This window comes from Meleagris gallopavo, chromosome 7 (genome assembly GCF_000146605.3).
Source record: "Meleagris gallopavo isolate NT-WF06-2002-E0010 breed Aviagen turkey brand Nicholas breeding stock chromosome 7, Turkey_5.1, whole genome shotgun sequence".
Lineage (NCBI taxonomy): Eukaryota > Metazoa > Chordata > Aves > Galliformes > Phasianidae > Meleagris > Meleagris gallopavo.
Genome location: NC_015017.2, coordinates 25,864,312 through 25,883,507, shown reverse-complemented (window position 1 = coordinate 25,883,507; position 19,196 = coordinate 25,864,312). Strand labels below are relative to the sequence as shown.

At 40.5% G+C, this 19,196-nt stretch overlaps 1 protein-coding gene across 1 annotated transcript; it reads left to right on the top strand.

Moving 5' to 3' along the window:
* The first annotated feature begins 4,954 nt into the window (after positions 1-4,954).
* On the top strand, positions 4,955-18,607 carry LOC109368602 (semaphorin-5B-like). The gene is made up of 4 exons (XM_019617237.2): positions 4,955-5,065; positions 14,779-14,877; positions 15,624-15,837; positions 18,299-18,607. Exons 1-4 carry the CDS (start codon positions 4,970-4,972, stop codon positions 18,586-18,588), a joined length of 699 nt encoding a protein of 232 aa, XP_019472782.1. The 5' UTR covers positions 4,955-4,969; the 3' UTR covers positions 18,589-18,607.
* The last annotated feature ends 589 nt before the right edge of the window (positions 18,608-19,196 follow it).

Below are 19,196 nucleotides of genomic sequence, written 5' to 3'. Positions count from 1 at the left end.
TTTTTTATTATTTTCTTTTTTTTCCTAGAGGTACATTTCTGTGAACACTAGTAGTGCCTTGTACAGTTACTGGAAAGAAAGATGGAAATAAATACAAGGAGAAAGAAATGGTTCTGCCAGCTCTGATCTCCAGTACGCAATAACTGTCATCTCACAGCACCTCTTACCCTTCTCCTTCATGGATAGCTCAGCAAAGAGTGATGTGACTAGCAGGCTCTGCCCACGGTGCCCTGCACAGCACAAGCAGAGAGCTGAAATCACCTCTTGCTCCTCAGGCAGATTGAAGAGCCTCCTGTGTGCGCTGCAGGGGGATGATAGAAATGGGAGCTCCTGCTGCCTGCAGTCCCCGTAGGCTGCAGCTGGGACTTTGGCATTTGCTGATGCTAGCAGGAACCTGAGGAACTCACCACCTTGTAAAAAATGCTAGGCTTCTCACAGCTCCTGCTTTTCTGCAGTAATCCTGTACTTGTTTGTTCATCTCCTTCCAAGCATACACAATGTGTATGTTTGTATTACACTTTTTTCCCCCAGTAATAGGAGAGAATAGCATGATTCTGGGTCTGACCTCAGGCATGCAAGGCTGCCAGAAGCTTGTACAGAACACTTACTTAGTGGAAGTGAGGTTGATAACAGATGGATAGGTTTGTATTAAGGGAGTTTAGAAATTAAGAATGGGTTTAATTTGCCCAGTAAATATAGAAGTAACCTATTCTAATCCAGACTTCAGTTTCTAGTTTTAAAGCAGAGATCTGGAGCTGCTTTTACACAAGAAATAACCTAGCAATCTGTCTTGTGCAAGTACAGTGCAGGGATTAGTGTATGCTTAATCTATTAAATTCATATGTGGTGCTTTAAATAATTATAAATTGCTGGCCTGAACATAAAAGCTGGTCCATAGAAGTCAAGGAGATTTTCACATCAGCATTTGAGAATGCACATAACTATTGATAACAGGATTTGCTAATGACAGACAGGTACTTTGGATGCCAACACTGGGATATGCAGGTAATTAAATAAATGTATCTAGAAAGCTTCTCTCAGCAGTGTGTGCTGAATAACTGATTTGACAGCACATGATGAGCTAGAATTTCTAGATTACTGTTGATCTTCAGTCTGAACTGGGAGCAAACTGTGATGCTTATAATTAGAAGAGACATTAACTCTTTCTTTCTTTGCTTCACTGTGGCATTTGAATGCTTAGATATGCACTGAGCTTTAGCCACTGTTGCCCATTTCTGTTAATTTTCTTACTGGCCAGTGTTAGACCATATACACGTGGTAATGTGACTCTCCTTCACTCTCCTTTTTTGGAAAATCAGCCTGCATAGAGCTCAAGTCCATGCAACTATACTGAATGGAAGGCACATTAATTACATTTTCAGTTCAGGGACAAAGTTGCCTATGTGCACAGATGGCTGGGCAGTCCTGCTCAGGGTTTACATTGCTCTTGTCTTACACAACAGCTGCAGCCCTGAGCTGGTTGTTTCATTCACATGTCATGTGAATCCAGTGTTCTTCCATTCTGCACTTGGGCCCTGTGATTGTAAATGAGGTCCTCAAAGTAGCTGGGAGCACTGTAAGAAGCTGCATTTCTTTTGGAAGAATGTGTTCACTTGGTTGCTTAAGCATGAGACAGGCAGGAAGCAGCTAGGAGAAAGTGCATACTAACCTGCACTTGTATGTAGTCTTGCTGCCAGCTTTGTCATGTATTCATCTAGGCTCTGTTTTCCATGACCTATGCTGTGAATTTTATTTTTTGCTGAATGTGTCCAGAGTTTTCCACTCTACTGCTTTGGATGGGCAGGAGGTACAAAAATAATTCCAGATAACATTTCTGTAGCTGGGAAATTTAAATGGCCCAGGCCATGAGAAAATGAATCATAAATTCAGGATAATGACACAGCTGGGTGACCAAAGGTGCACAGTGGTTACATCTTGTACATCAGCCGTACAGAGGCAGCTTTCATCAGCAAGAAGAAATAGTGTTCATTTGGTTTATTGAGGAAGATGAGGAAAGGAGGGGAAGGCAGTGAAGTCAGTGTGCAAAAAGCTGGCTACTGAGAAGCATTAAGGTTAGGTAAGAAGGGAAAGGAACAAAGCATCCCTTAGAGCACTTGGTCATGTGCGAGTGTAAGCAGGTATCTGCATCACTAGGTGCACACAGGTGTACTCCAGATGAGATATCTTTCTGAAGGTATCTCTGGTAAATGACCAGAATGTAGTTTAATTTAGAGGCAAAATGAATCTCAGGGAGAGGAAGTAAATGTAATTTGCAAAGGAGAGGGTTGAACAAATGAGTGAGATGCAGGAAGCAAAACACCAGCATTACACTGGGAGTTTGCACAGAAAAGCTCAGGATGACAGAGATGACATATTCTGATCTGAAAAGGCATCTGATCAATCAAATAAAGAAACCAAGCCAGGCTAGAAAGCTTATGTGAAGGAGTCTGCGCAGGTCCTCTCACCAGGTCCAATCCAAAGGCCATGGCTACAGTTGTGTGGGCAGTCTGGCAGAAGGATTTGTCTAGGCATTAGGTCAGCTGGCTGGTGCACGTTCATACCCTGAAGTACAATTATTTAAACACATATTTGCTGCTTGGCCTTGCAATTATATTTTTATTATTGACATGATGTTCTGCTTTGCGGGATCATACATATTTTCTTTGAGTCACTAGAGGTCACTGAAGTCACTGAGCCCTCAACTAGTTTCTCCCTGCCCCACCAAAGATGTGTGAGATTTGTAAAATATGCTCTGAATTGCCATATTGCTTAATTATCTTCCTAGCTCTAATGAAGTGCACCCTGACTAATGGTGCAGTCACAAACAACATGTTCCCATAATTTGGGCTATCACCAAGAACTTCTGTTATCACTAAGACTCATCAAGGTGGTGCTTCAGAAGGCTGAAGGGCACTGTTGCCTAATAAAATAAAATGTTTTGGCACCAAAAACATAGCTGGAGGGGATCAGTGCTCTGACATGAGCAATGTTTACAATGTGCCTCAGAGCTCTGCGTGCAGGTGTCTGGCAAGAAGAGCAAAGTGTCCCCTAGGAGGCCAGATTCGTCTCTGTAGCTTTACTACAGTTCCAGAAGACCCAGAGTATTTGCAGAGAAGCAGCATTGATTTCTGTAGTAACCAACAATTTTTGTTTTCATTTTGCCCTGTCAAGCACTGCCAAGTTAAAAATGAGCTGTATAATGGTGAGTGCTCTGTCCCTGTTTTTGAAATGGAAAGAGAAGTCACCTAATATGGTATCTCTTTTCTGGAATTGTTTTGTATATTAAGCTCCTGAAAAATTGATCTGAGATCCAAAACCACAGTGGATAGAGGAGAACACGAGCCAGAATTGGGACCAGAGATCAAAACGCCAATGTGCAGTTGTTTCACAGATGTCAAAGGTTCCTGGCAGTCACCAGTCAAAATTCCTTGCTCTTCTGTCATGGCTTATCAAAGTGAGCTTTCCCATCTGATGACATATCCTCTCTCAGGATATGACCAAATGATCCTTTTCAGTAAGAACTTATTTCAGTTCTGACAAAAACACTTTTCAGGCGTAAGCTTTTGGCCTTCAGAGCCAGTTGGACTGCAGTGCTTGGGAGATATTTCCCAAGAGACTCCCGGAGAAAAATCTCTACTCTTCTCCCATCAGATCTTTGCATGGTATTACCCCAAGCCAAATGGAATGGGATGCTCAGCTAATGAACAAGACACCATTTTTTGGAAAGTGGAACGAGTATCCCTTTTCCAAATGTTGTATGTGAATGCATTTCCTGGGTGGTAGTATTTCTTGTGGTTATGAACAAATGTCTTCGTGGAACCGAGTTTTTGGAGTTGATTCATTCTTAAGTACTCTCTTGTATTTCTCCTGTAAAAAGTAGGATTAATCGTGTGTCAAGGGGACAATTTCTAAGGAAGCCCAGTATTAAAAATAAATAAATAAATCTTGGCTATAGTGAGAAAGTTCAAGAAGAGTTCAGATCTGGGCCAAACTTTGAAGCTATTTACTATGTTGGTAATGGATTGGAGGGTGTTGGGGGGAAAGAAGAAGTCCTGACTCTTTTAGAGGAGCTTCAGATCTGTATCTGAACTTTGAAAGCATGGCCTCTTCCTATGAAACAGAGCTATATTTTTTGTATGCAGAATAATGTATTATGTATAGTACAGACGCTTATATGTATTTTCACCTCCAGCTAACAATAGCTGCTTGAATTTGTTAGGACAATTTTTTAAAAAATACTGAAGATATGAAAGTTGTAGAGGGCATAGAATGATTGCATCTATTTCTGAATTTCTTTAAATCTGAAAGTTCTGACACACCTTTGCTGGACTTTCCTTGTGAAGGTGTTAGTCAAGGTTGGCCAGGGAATCCCACCAGCTCATGGTTGAGGTCTTGCAGTCCCCAGTCAGTAGTGCCCTCAGCAGTTTACTCCACATCAGGATCTGACTACACTTCTATGGCACCACAAATCACTATCCAACTTTTCCTCGCTTCTTGTCTCTCTGGGTTTTGTCCATCAGCTCTCAATTCTCATTTGATCCAGCTTACTTCACTGCAGGATTACTTCAAAGGTGATATCTTGAAGGTAAATTTAAGGAGTCCACCATATCTGTACAGGACTACTTGGTTTTGCCATAGAGAAAGTTTTCATTTTGGTGATGAAAGCTGGTGTTAGGTCTTAGATGTTTTGAGAAGGGGTGAGAGCTTATGGGACTTGACTCTTGGACCTTCCAGTTGAATGGTAGTCAGAAGTTGTATTTACATGTAAATCAAAGCCTTACCCCTGTTAACATTCCAGTTGCTTCTACTTCTGGACATTTCATCTTTTTGTCATTTGTGTGCACAGTGAGCACGGTGGGAGTGAGATGCATGTTTACTGTCATCACACTGCTTGTAAAATGGGCTGTATAAATTAGCTGGAGATACTTGCTTTTGTGCTGGGAGTCTCCAGATTTGGTGGTTTGTGGCAATGTCGTGTGACCTGTGCATTTTGGTTTCTCAGGCAACAGCATGGGGTTCAGATGAAGACACCAGGAGGTCCTGTCAAAGTAAAGGGAAAACAGAGGTAAGTTTTGCTTTGCTACAGAGATAGTGTGAGTAAATTTATTTATATTATTCCATTAGAAATCCACACAGGAAGCATCTGACACCAGCATGAGTTTGTAAATCTTCAATACTTAGCACCCCAAGTGCATTAGCACCATAGAGCAACCATTTCAAAGGCCCCTTATCCAAGTTATTAGACTTGCTCTACATGAAATGTAAAGGTAACTTCACTTCTGGAGAGGACACAATTTATGACATATCAAGGAGAAGAATGGGGGCAAGTCCAGGGTAATATCTTGAAAAGGGTCTGAGCCTGATCAGACTGGCTTAGTTTCAGTACTCAGCAGTGAGCTGCTGACATTTGGCCACATGGATCTGTATTGGATATTTGTTTGCTATTAGAACTCACCTTTGTACAATTCACTTGAAAGTGAGAATTGAATCTGCTTCAACACTGCGGTTCACTTCATGTGGAATATCACAGAACTCTTTAGGATGCTGGTGCTGTCTGCTAAATTGTGGCTCAAAGCTAGAATTTTGCCCATACCACACAAAATGTGGAGTTTGCAGGCATTTCTGACCAAGTCTTCTATCACATTTCTGAGAAACTAAGACAAAACTATGTATATAAAAGGAGAAAATACTGTGATTTTTTAAATCTGCTGTTGATACTGTTCAGGCCTCAACTGAGAATGTCCTGTTGTCATGAATATGACACCATAAAGAGCTTTATGTCCAAATCAAATGAGCTGGACAAAGAATGAGAGTATAAGCATCATCATCTTTGCTATAGACTTGGACAGTCAAGCAGAGGGCAATTGTGTAGCTTGCCCAAAATATGGAGTTCTGCCAAGTCCAGTTCAGTTGTTCAAATGCAGGATTATATGATCTTTCATTGTCTGCTTTTTTTTTTTTTTTAATAAGAAACTTAATGTGATTAGTGTATTAGCCTGTATATACATGAAAATACTGGCTTGAATTGTGCAAGATGGGCAACAAAGAGGTTCATGTAATTGTGGAAAAAAGGAGTATGTTTATCCCAGAATGTCTTTCTGAGTTTTGTATAAGGTCTACATTATGTAGGAAAACACCATGGAAAAGAAATAGGTTATGTTAGGAAAACACTGAAAGAAGACAGAATTAAAAACTCCAAAACTCAAGACAGAAGGAATTTTTGGTCTTTGTACTTTAAAATGTATATTCTTACGAAAGGGTTTTGCTCTTTTTCCCATTGTAAAAGTTTTTGAGACTCAGATTGTATTCCATTGTTCCTGAAGAATTTGAATGTATAACCCAGAATTATTTTGTCATTCCCCAGATAAAAACCTTATGAGACTGCATGCACTTGACTGAACAAATTCTAGGATAATTTCAATTTATTATTTTTACTGTCATGCCGGAAGAAAGCAGTGATCTGAGCATCTTTACTGCTACTGCCTCTGCACACTGTAAAGACTTTGCCAAATATTTCTTGAAGATGAGGCCTGAAACAGCTGAGTTTATGCTGGTTGTGATCCAGAGCTTGAAACTGTTTGGTTGGTGCAGGGACCTGGGGTGTGCAGATCTGAGGAAAAATAATTAATCAGGTTGTTAGACACTTCTTGACATACAATTAATGGCTAATGAAAAAAAAAAAGGCAGAAGGATTCTGCAGCAGTTAAGTAAACTCAGATGTCTCAAGTCTGTACCTACTCTAGTCTGTATGTCCATGGTCAAGTCCCTCTTGGAGAGTCTACACATTCACTGCTCACTATGCTGTAGAGAGATGACTTAGTGCTAGCTCCAGAGCTAATTAGCTGGTGATGAGCTCTACTGTAGCTGAGAAGTCCAGCTCTGACCCAGTATCTTTGCTCATGGCTGGTTAAATGCATCAAATGAGGGCAGCACTAATGTGTTTCTATTTATGCTTTGCGATGGTGGTACAAGAGGAGGAGCTCTTTTAGCCTCAGCTCTGCTTTGTCAAAAAGTGACTAATGGCAGTTTTCTACCTACCGCAGATGATTTGATGATAAATATACTAAGGATTGTCAGGTACTTAGATATGTGGTGATAAAGGCTAGAAATAACGAGGACCTTCGGCTTCTATGTTAATTCACAGTGTAGTTTGGATAAGTTATATGACTGGTTCATTTTCTTTGCCCATTTAATAAAGTAGGTGTTTTAAGGTGAAGTTTTCAAAGCTACCTAGTGTATTAAAATGCCTTTCCCTTATGCCTGTTGGGTATCTAAATCAAATTCTTCCCACTGCTTAGAAAATCTCTTCCTGAAATGCCTAGAGCTTTACCATAAGTAAAATAAGAAGTGCAAGAGTAAAAGCCACAAAGTACGTATCACAGAAATATAATTACTGATTATCACTCCACATTTTAATACCTATTGGCTAAAGAAAATGGAGATGAGACAGCTGGTTTCCAGATTTAAGTCTAAAAGGTACTATTTGGTCTTTTCTTTATATAGTTCTGACCAAAGATTTCAACCAGTTATTCCAGCACTGAGCTCACTAACTTGTGTTTGGCTACTATACCTTCCTGAGGAAGGCAGAAAGTTGTGACCATAAGGTCTGAAGCGAGTGGATGACTGCACGGTTTGCTGGCTTGTTGGAATGACCAGTCACATTCTCTGTTAACAGCATGTGCTTTATTTCCTCTTTGAATCTGGCCTCAAGTTTTGAGTGGCTTTCTCATTTTGGTAACGTAAAAAGCTGAGTTCTCCAAGTCTTTCCCTAAGTCGTTTTTCCACTACCCTTGAATATTTTTTGTGTCTGCTTTCTGCACACTCCAATTTTTACCTGTATTCCCTTGTCAGTCTCTAATGCCTGAATGTGATTAAAATAGTCTTTCTTCTCTTTTTCTCTCTTCTCTTATACCCAGCAGTTTCATAAGCTCTTCTGTCATAGGAGATCATGCAGAATTGTCTAGTCACCGTGACCACTAAATACTTTTCCCAGTTGCTCATTTGGGGCAGTAATGTCCAAGGCTGTACACAGAATTCTTTTGTTCCTTGATCTTCAATTTATATCTTTTTAAAAAAGTATTTTATTTGGGGCCAGTTCACCAACTAACATACATCCCTGCTTTGGCCTCATTGGTAATTGCTATTTTCCTAATCCTTGGGTTATCCACAAATGTTGGCTTAAAAAGAATGTTGATTCTGGACTAGTGTCTTGCCATCTGGGTCCTTCCACGAATAGCAGGTCTGTGAATAATTTCTCACTGGAGGACTTTTCTTCAGTCCAATAATTTACAGATTTCCATCCATTAATGTATATGTTCTTGAACCTGATTTTAAAAATTGCTCTCAACTATATGTTGTGGTATTAAAATATTTTACTTCAGAAAAATCTTTTTCATTTATGTTGCTATTTTTATGAACCAAAGCTTGTGATTTCCTCAAAGAATTGCATATACATTGTTTGCCACGTCTCTGGAGATCCATGCTGGCTTCCACTCATAATTATTCCTGTTTTTGCAGCTTTTATAAAATACATTCTGATCAGCACCTTAAAGTTCTCCCCTGGAAACCATCCACCATATTGAGAGATACTGCAAAGAACAAAATCAATGTTATGCTGCCTTTCTTCCTGTCTTCCAAGTGCTATCACCCAGAGGTTGTAGTTAAAATGAGCGATGGATAGAGTGCAAAGGGAAGAAGTGTCACTAGATCAAAACGTATTTGATTTCATTAGGAGTTACTCTACTTCTAGTTTGTAATTAGCTTGTTTGTGCATAGCAGTCCTTATTTGCCACATCCAAGGAATTTTGCCTGACATAGAAAATTGTGGCTTTCTAAACAAGAGCCCTTTTTCATGTTTAAGAATAGAATAATTTGTTAGTTTCCCAAAAGCTGCACACCGCCATACCACAGAATTGTAGGGTTTGGAAGGGACCTCTGAATATTATCTGGCCCAGAACGGGGGCCAAAACGTCAAAGGGAACCATTCATGAAAATGACAGAGATCCAGCACGTACATGCTGATCTAAGAAGTCTGTAGCAAGGAGAAAGATGATGCACAAGTAACATTTCTGGTGTAAGAAAAAGCCAAGAGAAATGTATGATAGGGCATCCAGCTATGTTTATCCCAGACTGGTTGTCTCCCTTTTCTTGTATGATGTCCTGATACAAGAAGTTCTTATGATTCACACTAGGGTGCAGGGAATCCTAACCCAAGTCTTCAGAGCACCTAAATGGGTTTAGTGCAGAAGTTGCTAGGGTAATGGAAGAATCTGGTATTTCAGGCCTACAAATGGTTCTGTGATGAAGAGGATATGCTCCCTAGTTATCTAATGTAGCCAGGAATCTCCATGCCACTTATAAATAACAGGCATCCAGACATAACAGATGTCATATAAATCCACAGGTAAATACTTGTAGTTGAGAGGCAGTCACATGGATGTTTTTTTCCCTTTCTAACTGTTCCAAGAAATCTGAAACTACATTCCTAATACTTCTGCTAAGCATTCAGTTCTGTAGCCCCAGAGTTTGATTCAAAGTCCATTAAAGAAAACTTAGCGGGAAAATCACTAGCAATGCTCTTTGTTATCCATTGTGTTCAAAGGAGAAAGACGGCTTGGTCAGGGTCTTGGGTTAAGCTGATTAATAAAATTGGTTACCCAAAGAAATAAACACAGATATCTAAAAACGTTTTAATAACTGTTTGAACAAATTAGATGTTATTATTTTTAAAAAAATTGGATGAATTGCAACAAATAAGTGTTTGCCACACTCTAAAATGTGATTGCAGGGGTAACACAGAGTACTGCAGGCTCATTCTCTGAACTGCAGTATATCTAGCTTTATAATAAAAGGAATTTTGGATGGCTAGTGTAGCTAGTAAATCATCTTAATGCGCCAGAGCATCTAGTGGTTGAAGAGCAGGAAGGCCAGTGCAGTGGGACCTGATGATTCAGTGGAGAGACTGAACTCTTCCCACTGCACTGCAGAAATCAGGAGTAATCAAGCATCCAACAGAGCAGGAGCCCTCTCTGGATACAGCTGTCCACACATTGTTGCCTGAAAGCTTTTGTCTACCTGTGGTGACTCTATATAGGTGTTGGGCAGACCTAGCTATGCAAGAGTAATGTGCAGGACAACTTGCATCAGTAGAGAAACATCCTCCCATCATGGTAACAACTCCTGAAACAAGAATTCCCCTTTTTGCAATGTATGGATTTTTTTTATGGTGGTGTTGATGTAGCCAACAGGAGCTGAATGTAAAAGAGGAGCAAGTTTTGCAAGAAGTAACCCGTTGTCCCTACTGATGTAGCTGGAAAGAACAGGCAGGCTTTGGGTCATTGTTGAACAGATTTCTATAAGTTTTTGATAAAACTTGCTGTTTCTACTCTTGATGTCCTTATTCTCCATATACACCCCCATCTACCTGTTTTATCTTGCTATGTTCTGGCCTCAGTGAACTCCTGGCAGAGAGTTCTACGGATTAATTGCACGTTGTGTGAAACTATTTTCATTATTTTGTAGCTCTGTCAGAAGGTCGTAACTGTGTCTTTGCCAAGTTTCATCCCATTTCTCCTCTTATCGACTCTGACCTAACCCCAAAATAAATTTCTCTATTCTGAAGAGTTTGTGCTTCTTTACTGAGGACAACAGACTGTCTGAAACAGCTGTTTTCCTGATAGAGCATGTAACTGTGTTTTTAATTTATGATTAAAATGTATTGATTAGTTTGTGATGAAATAGTGTTAGCCTAGAAAAAGAATCAAAAACGAGATCTCTGAAAACAGCTTGAGTGGTTTTTTCAAAGTAAAGGCCAATTAAAGCAGTACCCATATATGACTCTTGAAGAAAAATATATCTGTATGACAAGATTAAGGGCTTATAACATTTTGGAATCCTGTGTTCAGAGATGACAGATGAAACATCTCAAGAAGCAACTACAGCTGTTTGGTTTTTTTTGTACATCCTGAAAACATCATCTTGACTTTTACCTCAGACTGAAGCCAGCAGGAGTTCAGCCCCTCCATTTGCCAATCTGTCCACACAAATGAAGAGAGTAGCACTCTTGGTTCTTGGGTTAGAAATGTGCTTTCAAAGCAGCCTGACATCTGTATTGCTGAAAAGGGGCTTGATCCTATCCACAGTAGTGGACACTATGGCATCCACCGGCAGACACAGATAGAGCTAAATGTTGCAAAAATGAAAGAAATGAGAACAGGCTTAAAGTGAAGAGGGGCGTGAGGAGCTTCAGTAGAGTTTATTCTTTTACAAACAGTGAGACATATACCCGGTAGGGCTGAGCATTATAACTCATGTGCTCTTTCTAGGTAAACAAGGGTCTTTCGGCTAGGAGAAAGTGATTTTTGCTCAGTCTAAGGCCTTATCTACAAGAAGGGACCAGTACCAGTACCAGTACCAATTCTAAAGGAGTGAGAACCTTACAATCAGTAATACGTAATTCTGAAGAAAATTAGAGATGTGCTTAATGCTCTGGCAGTGAGCCACAGGTTTTTATCAGCTCTGCCATATATTTAATGATAATCCCAAGTAATATAACTGGGTTATTCTCATTAACCACATAAATATTGAGTCTTCCCCCTTTATTTAAGTCCTTAATCTCATGATCCCAATAATATCTTCTGGTGATGAGCTCTGCAGTCTGATCATACACAAATTGAACTGTCTACTTCATAATGTGAGAGCAGGATCCAAATACTGTTTTGTCTGGAAAGAGCAGGGATTCAAGTTTGCCAGGTTTTCCAGCTATGTTAAAGTCCATCTGAATTTTGCTTCCTGCATACTGAGTTTTCCAGCCATGTGAAAGAAACTGCACTAAATAGCTCTTATTTTCTGTAAGTGTTTATGAAATAATTTTACTAACCATTTGCCTCAACTACAGATTATTGTAGGGAGCAGCATGGTGGATGACTTATCAGAGCAAATCCAGGCTGGCTTGAAGAACACAGAGAAAAACCCGTTCCTTTCTAGTTATTTTGAGAACAGGATAGAAAGGGGATCTAATATAGATTTCACCGACAGTGAAAAATCACATAAGCTGGAATATTTAAGTGATACAGCTTCTTCTTTGCTTTTCTTGGAGTTTTTCATAGACTGATGTGATTGGTAGTGGGTACAGCAATAAGAAGTACTGGATGAGCATAGTATTCCTCTTAAAGCCAGGCAGATTAGAGAGACAGGGTCTGGTAGTTAAATCTTTGTTGCTGTCTTTCCGGATCTTCTCTCATTCAGTGTGTCACCATGGCAAACCCTGTAGCACCTCTGTGTTTCAATTCCTGGAGCCAAGAGAACAGGGAAGATAATGGACATCCATTTCAGTATATTACTTAATGATGTACAAATTGCTTTGAGACCATTGGATGAAAAGTGCATGTTATCTTTGCTTTTCCTTTAAAAGTGCGGCATGCTTTCACCACCATTAGTAAGGCAAGTCCAGGGAAAAAACCTACTCAGAGCCTGGACAGTTAAGTCATAGGAATAATTGTGGTTGGATATGGCCCGCACCTAGGAGCATTATTATCTAAAGAGAGTAGAAAGCACCTACTAGGCACCCCAGTTCCTGCTTTTTACAGCCAGTGACATAATCATTGTGTCTGGTGCATTCAGCTCCCTGAAAAGTATCAGCTGTGTCAAACGTTTCCAATCTAATACCTCATCCGTACTGACTGTGCTCTTTTGCACTTTGCTAGCACAGTTGGGAATAGGCTGGAAGTCACAGATGAAATATTTTGATGAAGATTCAGACAGCAGCAGACATATTTGCTCAGTATGGTTTCTCTTCTGTTTCAGTAAATGACCTCTGCTTTTGACTGAATGGGTACAAATAAAACCACGCTTAATTAGGCTAAAATAAGAGTCTTACCAGCATCTAGCATCCTTACTGACCTGGGCTACTGTGTCTTGGAGCAATATGTGCAGCAGTAGACTCCAGAAAAACATCCAGCAAGGTCTCAGAGAGAAATTCTTGTTTTTATGTACTAGCTTCTCAGCTGGGAACATTTCTGTGGAAAATAAAGCTTGTTAATCAGTAATATAGGTCTGTGCAAAGAAGAAAATTCTGCAAATTAGGATTTTAGATTTCTGCCAGACAGAGTTTTATTTAGGCACATATTGAAGTATCTATGCAGGAAAGGATGCAGCAGTGTAAATGGTGTTAGCTGGTTTAGGGCAGATGCTGTGTTCAGACTCTGCACAAAGCAGAAAAAGGTGGCAGCAGAGGGGAGCAGGTAGATTTTCTCTGACTGTGTGAAGTTTGGGTACAGAACTGCATTTTGAAATAGGTGCTAAATCAATCACACCCTGAAAATAAAACTTGGTGGGGAGAGAAACCAATACCTTTTTACATAGCATTTCCTCAGTGATTTCTGGTCCTTCACAGTTAAATACATAGTGTTTCTAATATTATGTGGGAATGGATAGCTGCACTTTGCTGAAACAGGAATGCTGGATTGCCCCTATTATGAATTGTCCTGTTACTGGCTTCCAGGTATTAAGTGTTGTATCCCCAAAGCCAAGCTGAGACATTGGTGGCAGTTTCCGTACTGTGATCTCTGCCTCGACCAGGCTGGCTACAGTCTTCTCCATTCCAATGCAAGCCCCAGTCATTTGTCCGTGGCTGATGCTAGTGGGTTTCCTCTAAATGCTGTCCTTCAGCAAGTTGATTTCCATACACCAAATGAAAGAAGATAGAAGTTAATCCAGCTAAGTAAGCCTCTTCCTTTCCAGAAGATGCAGAGTTTTTTTACACTGCTAACTCTTGCAGATGAAGTCTTCAGGGAAATGCTCAGCAGCGTGGAGTGTTGCGAGACAGGGGAGCTCACGGAATGAATGCTGCTTACAGAAGAAGTGGTGTCTGCAGCTGTAGGCTCAGCTCAGTGGCAAATTATGATCTATGGAAGGCGGGAAGCAAAGCAGCTGGGATAACTCAGCCTACGTTGTTTTTTTAACAACTTTCTTCTTTTCCCAGGTAGCAGCGATAGATAAGAGATAATGGCCTTATGGATATTAAGAAAATTTTTTTTCTCTGAAAGAATGGTGAAGCAGCGGCACAGGCTGCACAGGGAGGTCCCTGGAGGTGTTCAAGAACTGTGGAGATGTGGCACTGAGGGACATAATGAGCACTGTAGGGATGGGTTGGGGTCAGAATGGATGCTCTTCGTGGTCTTTCCACTTAATGATTCTTAATGATTCTGTGAAATGGTTTCTTAATATCCATAAGTTGCAAGGAGGGGATTTGCCATTTCTCTCTTCCTGTCCTGAAAGGAAAACTCCTTCCACCAGGGAAAATCCTGAGCATAGGTGCTTATTTTGAAAGGAAATGACAGGCTGTCCAAGCACAAGATTATCTTGATCAGACCTAAATTGAAGAGAAATTTCTGAAGTTTGTGTCTGGATATTGTCAAAGCCGGGAAAAACAGGGCAGAAATATGAAAAGAGGGAAGATTCCTCCTCCAGTCTAAGCAGAGCACAGAAAGAGCCAGTTGTGTAGCTAACACAGAGTCAGCCTGATAAATAAAATCCTAACCAGAAACTATTTGTGCAGAGCTATGATTAGAGAGGTAAGGAGCAATTTTGGCTTGCTTGCTGACACTGCTGGCTCCTTGCAGTGGAACGCTACTGCAGAGCTTGATGTAACAAATGTTGGTCCAAGTTAGCACTAGGGAAGGTGCATTCCAGCTGTAATGCAGGTACTTTTATAAAGTAATAAAGAACCCTACAGTCTCCCTTTCAAAATTCATTTGTCTTTGTCTTGTGTCCCTACAGGAAGAGTGCCAGAACTATGTCCGAGTGCTGATTGTTTATGGCAAGAAGGTTTTTACCTGTGGTACCAATGCCTTTTCACCAGTGTGTTCCAGTCGTCAGGTCTGTTTTGCCTCTTGTGGTAATGGAGGGGGCTGTATACATGTGCTGGGGATAGCCAATCATTGACAGTGTATCACAGGAGCAGAGAATATGTTTCGAATCCAGTTGATCTGATATTGTTCTGATTTTGGTCTTTGGGACCCTTTGGGTTGCTTTAGCAGTGGGTATATCCACAGGTGGGGAGCAAAAAACTGTTGTGGACCAGCTAGATCTAGACAAGGTACTGCTTGTGTAGGCCTTGAGTATACTGCTGCAAATTGGGAATATAGACAGGCTTAGTTGTGAGTGCCTCCTGCCCTGAATACTTACATGCTTCATTCAAAATAAATGGCACAACTCCCCTTGGCTTCAAGGAAGGTGGGAGTGGGTCCAGGGTAACATTAACGTTCATATTTTTTTAATGCCAGCATACATTCGGAAGGTGTCTGTGGAAGATTAAAAACCTGTGCTAGCAAGAGGAGCACCTAATTGCCCTGAGTGGGTTGGGCTCTGTAGTCTTTATTGGCAGAGGAATCACCCTTCTTACAGAGCAGTAGGATCAATGAGGCTTAGACACAACTTCTTACAGTGGCAAACAGTGTATGCAAAGATCAATTTACAGTCATTGCTGGCATTACTGTCTTCTAGCTGCTTGTTTTTTACAACTGGGGCTTTGCTTGTAGGTACTCATGGACAAACAGAATTGTCTGTACCATTACAAAAGCCAACTGCTCTTTACATTGTCTCTTCTCTTGTTTTAAATACAGGTAGGAAATCTTAGCAAAATCATTGACAGAATTAATGGAGTGGCTCGGTGCCCGTATGACCCCCGGCATAACTCAACAGCTGTGATTACATCACGAGGAGAACTCTATGCTGCAACTGTAATTGATTTCTCTGGACGGGATCCTGCTATTTACCGCAGCCTTGGAAATGTTCCCCCACTCAGGACAGCACAGTACAACTCCAAATGGCTCAATGGTAAAGTCATGTGGGTCGTATATGAGCAGGAGGTGTGTTAAAGTCAACTTGGCAGACTTGTAAATCTTTCCCTCCGTTTTAATGCTGGAATCCAGAGTTACAATGGGGATGGACTTCTGGTGCAATAGACAGTGCAGCTGAGAAGGTGTTTAAAAATAGCCTGGAAGCTGATATCAAGTATGGAAAGTGGGTCTTACAGGCTACTTAATATAGTTATGAGACTGTCTTCTAAGATGACCAAAGACATCCTTTTAACAAGAAAATCCCTCAAGTATTTGAAGATCCAATTTACATAAAGCCTCATACTGTTGACCTAACTCTGCAGTTTATTGAACACTTCTACTGACTCAGCTGAAAATGGTTGGTTGCAGTGCAAGATCAGTCTGAAAATGAGAAATTTCACAGCAAGTTATATTCCATGTAAACCCATGCTGTTGTGGATTTATAGTTATTAAAAGCATGTGTTACCGCAGTGTGATAATACCGTGCATTAAGCAAGCTATAGAATTACAACTGGTAGTTCCTTCACTGAGCTGATATCTTCTGACTGAACATATTGGCAGAGCAGACTTCTGGTCTAGCTATGTTGACCAGATATTCAGAATGTTCCTGTTGGATTCCAGAACCTTTTGATCAAGGGCACAAACAGTAGGACATAGTGAGATTAATGAGACTGCACTAGGTATCTGCAGACATTCATATATGAAGTCAGCATGAAGAGTAGAAGTCATAACAGGATGTCATCGGGCAAGACTGAACTAGGACTAAGAAACAGTATAACTCATATACACTCATTAGAAGTACATGCCTGTTGTCATGCACAAATTAGGAATTCAGAAGGAAGTCTCATTGGAACTGGGGAGTTTAAAGATGGACAAACAGAAACTGAGTTTCTAGGCTGTTGTTGGAAAAGCTAGTGTGGATTTATGAGTTTGTGCAGTGTTGATGCCTATGGAGTAATTTCATCCTCTTTTATCCACTTTTCAACAAGAAACAGAAAACTTGAAGATGATTCAGAGAAGAGCATGGAGTGATTTGAAGCTTGGGAAGTCTGCCTCACAGAGAGAGACTTAAGAAGCTCAATATATTTATCTTTCTGGAAAGGAGATAAAAGGTGTTTTGCTCATGATATGGAAGTATTTACATCAGGAGATCTCCGGCAGGATGAAGTTCTTTAATCTAGCAGACAAGTCATGACAAGAGCCTGTCATTGAGAAATAAAACCAGATAATGTCAAACAGAAGAAGTTCAGGCTTCAGCTGGGGCAATCTTTAGTCATTTGAACAAGTCACCAAGGAAAGCAAAAAGTGATAGATGTGACTTTGCCATGTGACTTTGTCCTGTAAGATCAGATTTTCTTTGAAAGCCATGAAATAATTCACCTGCTAGTTGTAGGATCCAGTGGTGGACTTGCAGGCTGTAATTCTCTGGTTTGTTAGACAGGTCAGACTGGTGATCACAAGAATCCTTTAAGGTTCATGGTTTGTTTGTAAATTTGGTCAGAGATGCTTTGCAATGCATTCCCCTTTCTACCTTATTCTACCTCCAAAAGCTGCCTTGTAGCACCATCAGCCTGATTTCTTCTCTCTCTGCCAGACTTCATTCTCCTATCATTCCTGGACTGCAGCATTAAGAGAATTCAGTACTTTTCTTTTTCTTTCTTCCTTTGTTCATTTCTCAGAAATGAACATCACTAAAGCACCCTGTAAAACCAACTGGATTTTGTTGTTGTTGTTTTTTAGTCAGATATTATTCACTGGCCAATCTTTTCTCTTTGCCAAAGAAACTGTTGGGATGAAAGACTGAACACTTTTAAAGCTTTGCTAAATGCCCAAAGTATTTCCTGCAAACCAATGCCAGGTTCTTTTCAATTCTTGTGAAAATAATACAAATAATTGCAGAAGAAAAAAGAATTAAGGAGAGCTTGCTTTGATACTGTCAGTTTGTGTCTTGGTTTTGTTTTATGGACATAAGATAATCTTTTGTGCTTGAAACTGGAAAGGCTTCATGATAAAAGCCAGATGTGACTGTGCTGGGAAAATAGGTTTCAGTGCAGCAGCTTGGGGAATTGAGCGGATGCAAAAAGCATATTTAACACTCCATAAGGTGCAGTTCAGAAAAGAATAGGTAAAGGAACCCAATGGAAAAGCTGTATGTTATAAAATGACTGTAGGTAAGGAGAGTAGTGCATAGACAAAGTCCTTTCACTCATGTCAGTAGCAGCTTTGCCAGTGAAGTGGGGAAGTGATGGGCTCTTTCCCAGATCTGAAAAATGGAGCTAGAGCTGTACCCCCATATATCATTATTTTCATCTACTGTTTTCATGTCTGCTGCTGACTTTGAACTCCCTCTGGTTGCAGCTTTGACAGCCTGCATAGAGAGAGCTGGTTGTAATGCATTGGGCAAGTTGAGCATGGATTGATTTCTGACCTGTATAAATCGCTTCACATTTGTTTTTCAGAACCTAACTTTATTGCTGCCTATGACATCGGTTTGTTCACCTACTTCTTTTTTCGAGAGAATGCGGTAGAACACGACTGTGGGAAAACAGTATATTCTCGTGTGGCCAGGGTCTGCAAAAATGACATTGGAGGGAGGTTTTTGCTGGAGGACACATGGACAACTTTCATGAAGGCCAGGCTGAACTGCTCCCGTGCTGGAGAAATCCCTTTCTATTATAATGAATTGCAAAGCACCTTCTACCTTCCTGAGCAAGACCTGATCTATGGTGTCTTCACCACTAATGTGTAAGTTGCACTGCTTTTACTGTCCTTCTTCTATGCTCAGCAGTCTGAAACTGACATTATCCTGATTTCTTGGACAATCTGAGCAACGATTTTTGAAAGATCCTTTGGTGACAAAGGAATAGGTAGGTTTGTATTATCCATCATGGCAACGTGCTTTAGGACAGTGTTTTCAGTACTGTCCTTCTTCTATGCTCAGCAGTCTGAAACTGCTCATGTTTGTCTGGGGTCCCTAAAAGTTGACTACATTTCTAGATTACCTAATTTTATATAAGCTTGAGCTGTAACAGACTTCTGACTTTCTGTTACTTAGTTTGGAGAGCTGATCTGAAAAAGACCCAGGAGAAAAATGAATTTATTTTCAGCCAGACTTACTGCCTGGATGATCTGACACTATTGTGTGAACATCAGGGCTGGCCCTAGAAAAGGACAGATATATTCACTTAGAGAGAAGGGTTAAAAGGAGAAGAAGGAGGCAAATGGCATCACAACAGCCTGTACTGAAATCAGCATTAACTGCTGCTAAACAATACATTATATATGCAAGGTCGTGCAGGCTACACAGCTTTTCACGTTTCTAAGTGGGTCTGTACCTCTGCTACAAACAGTCTCCGG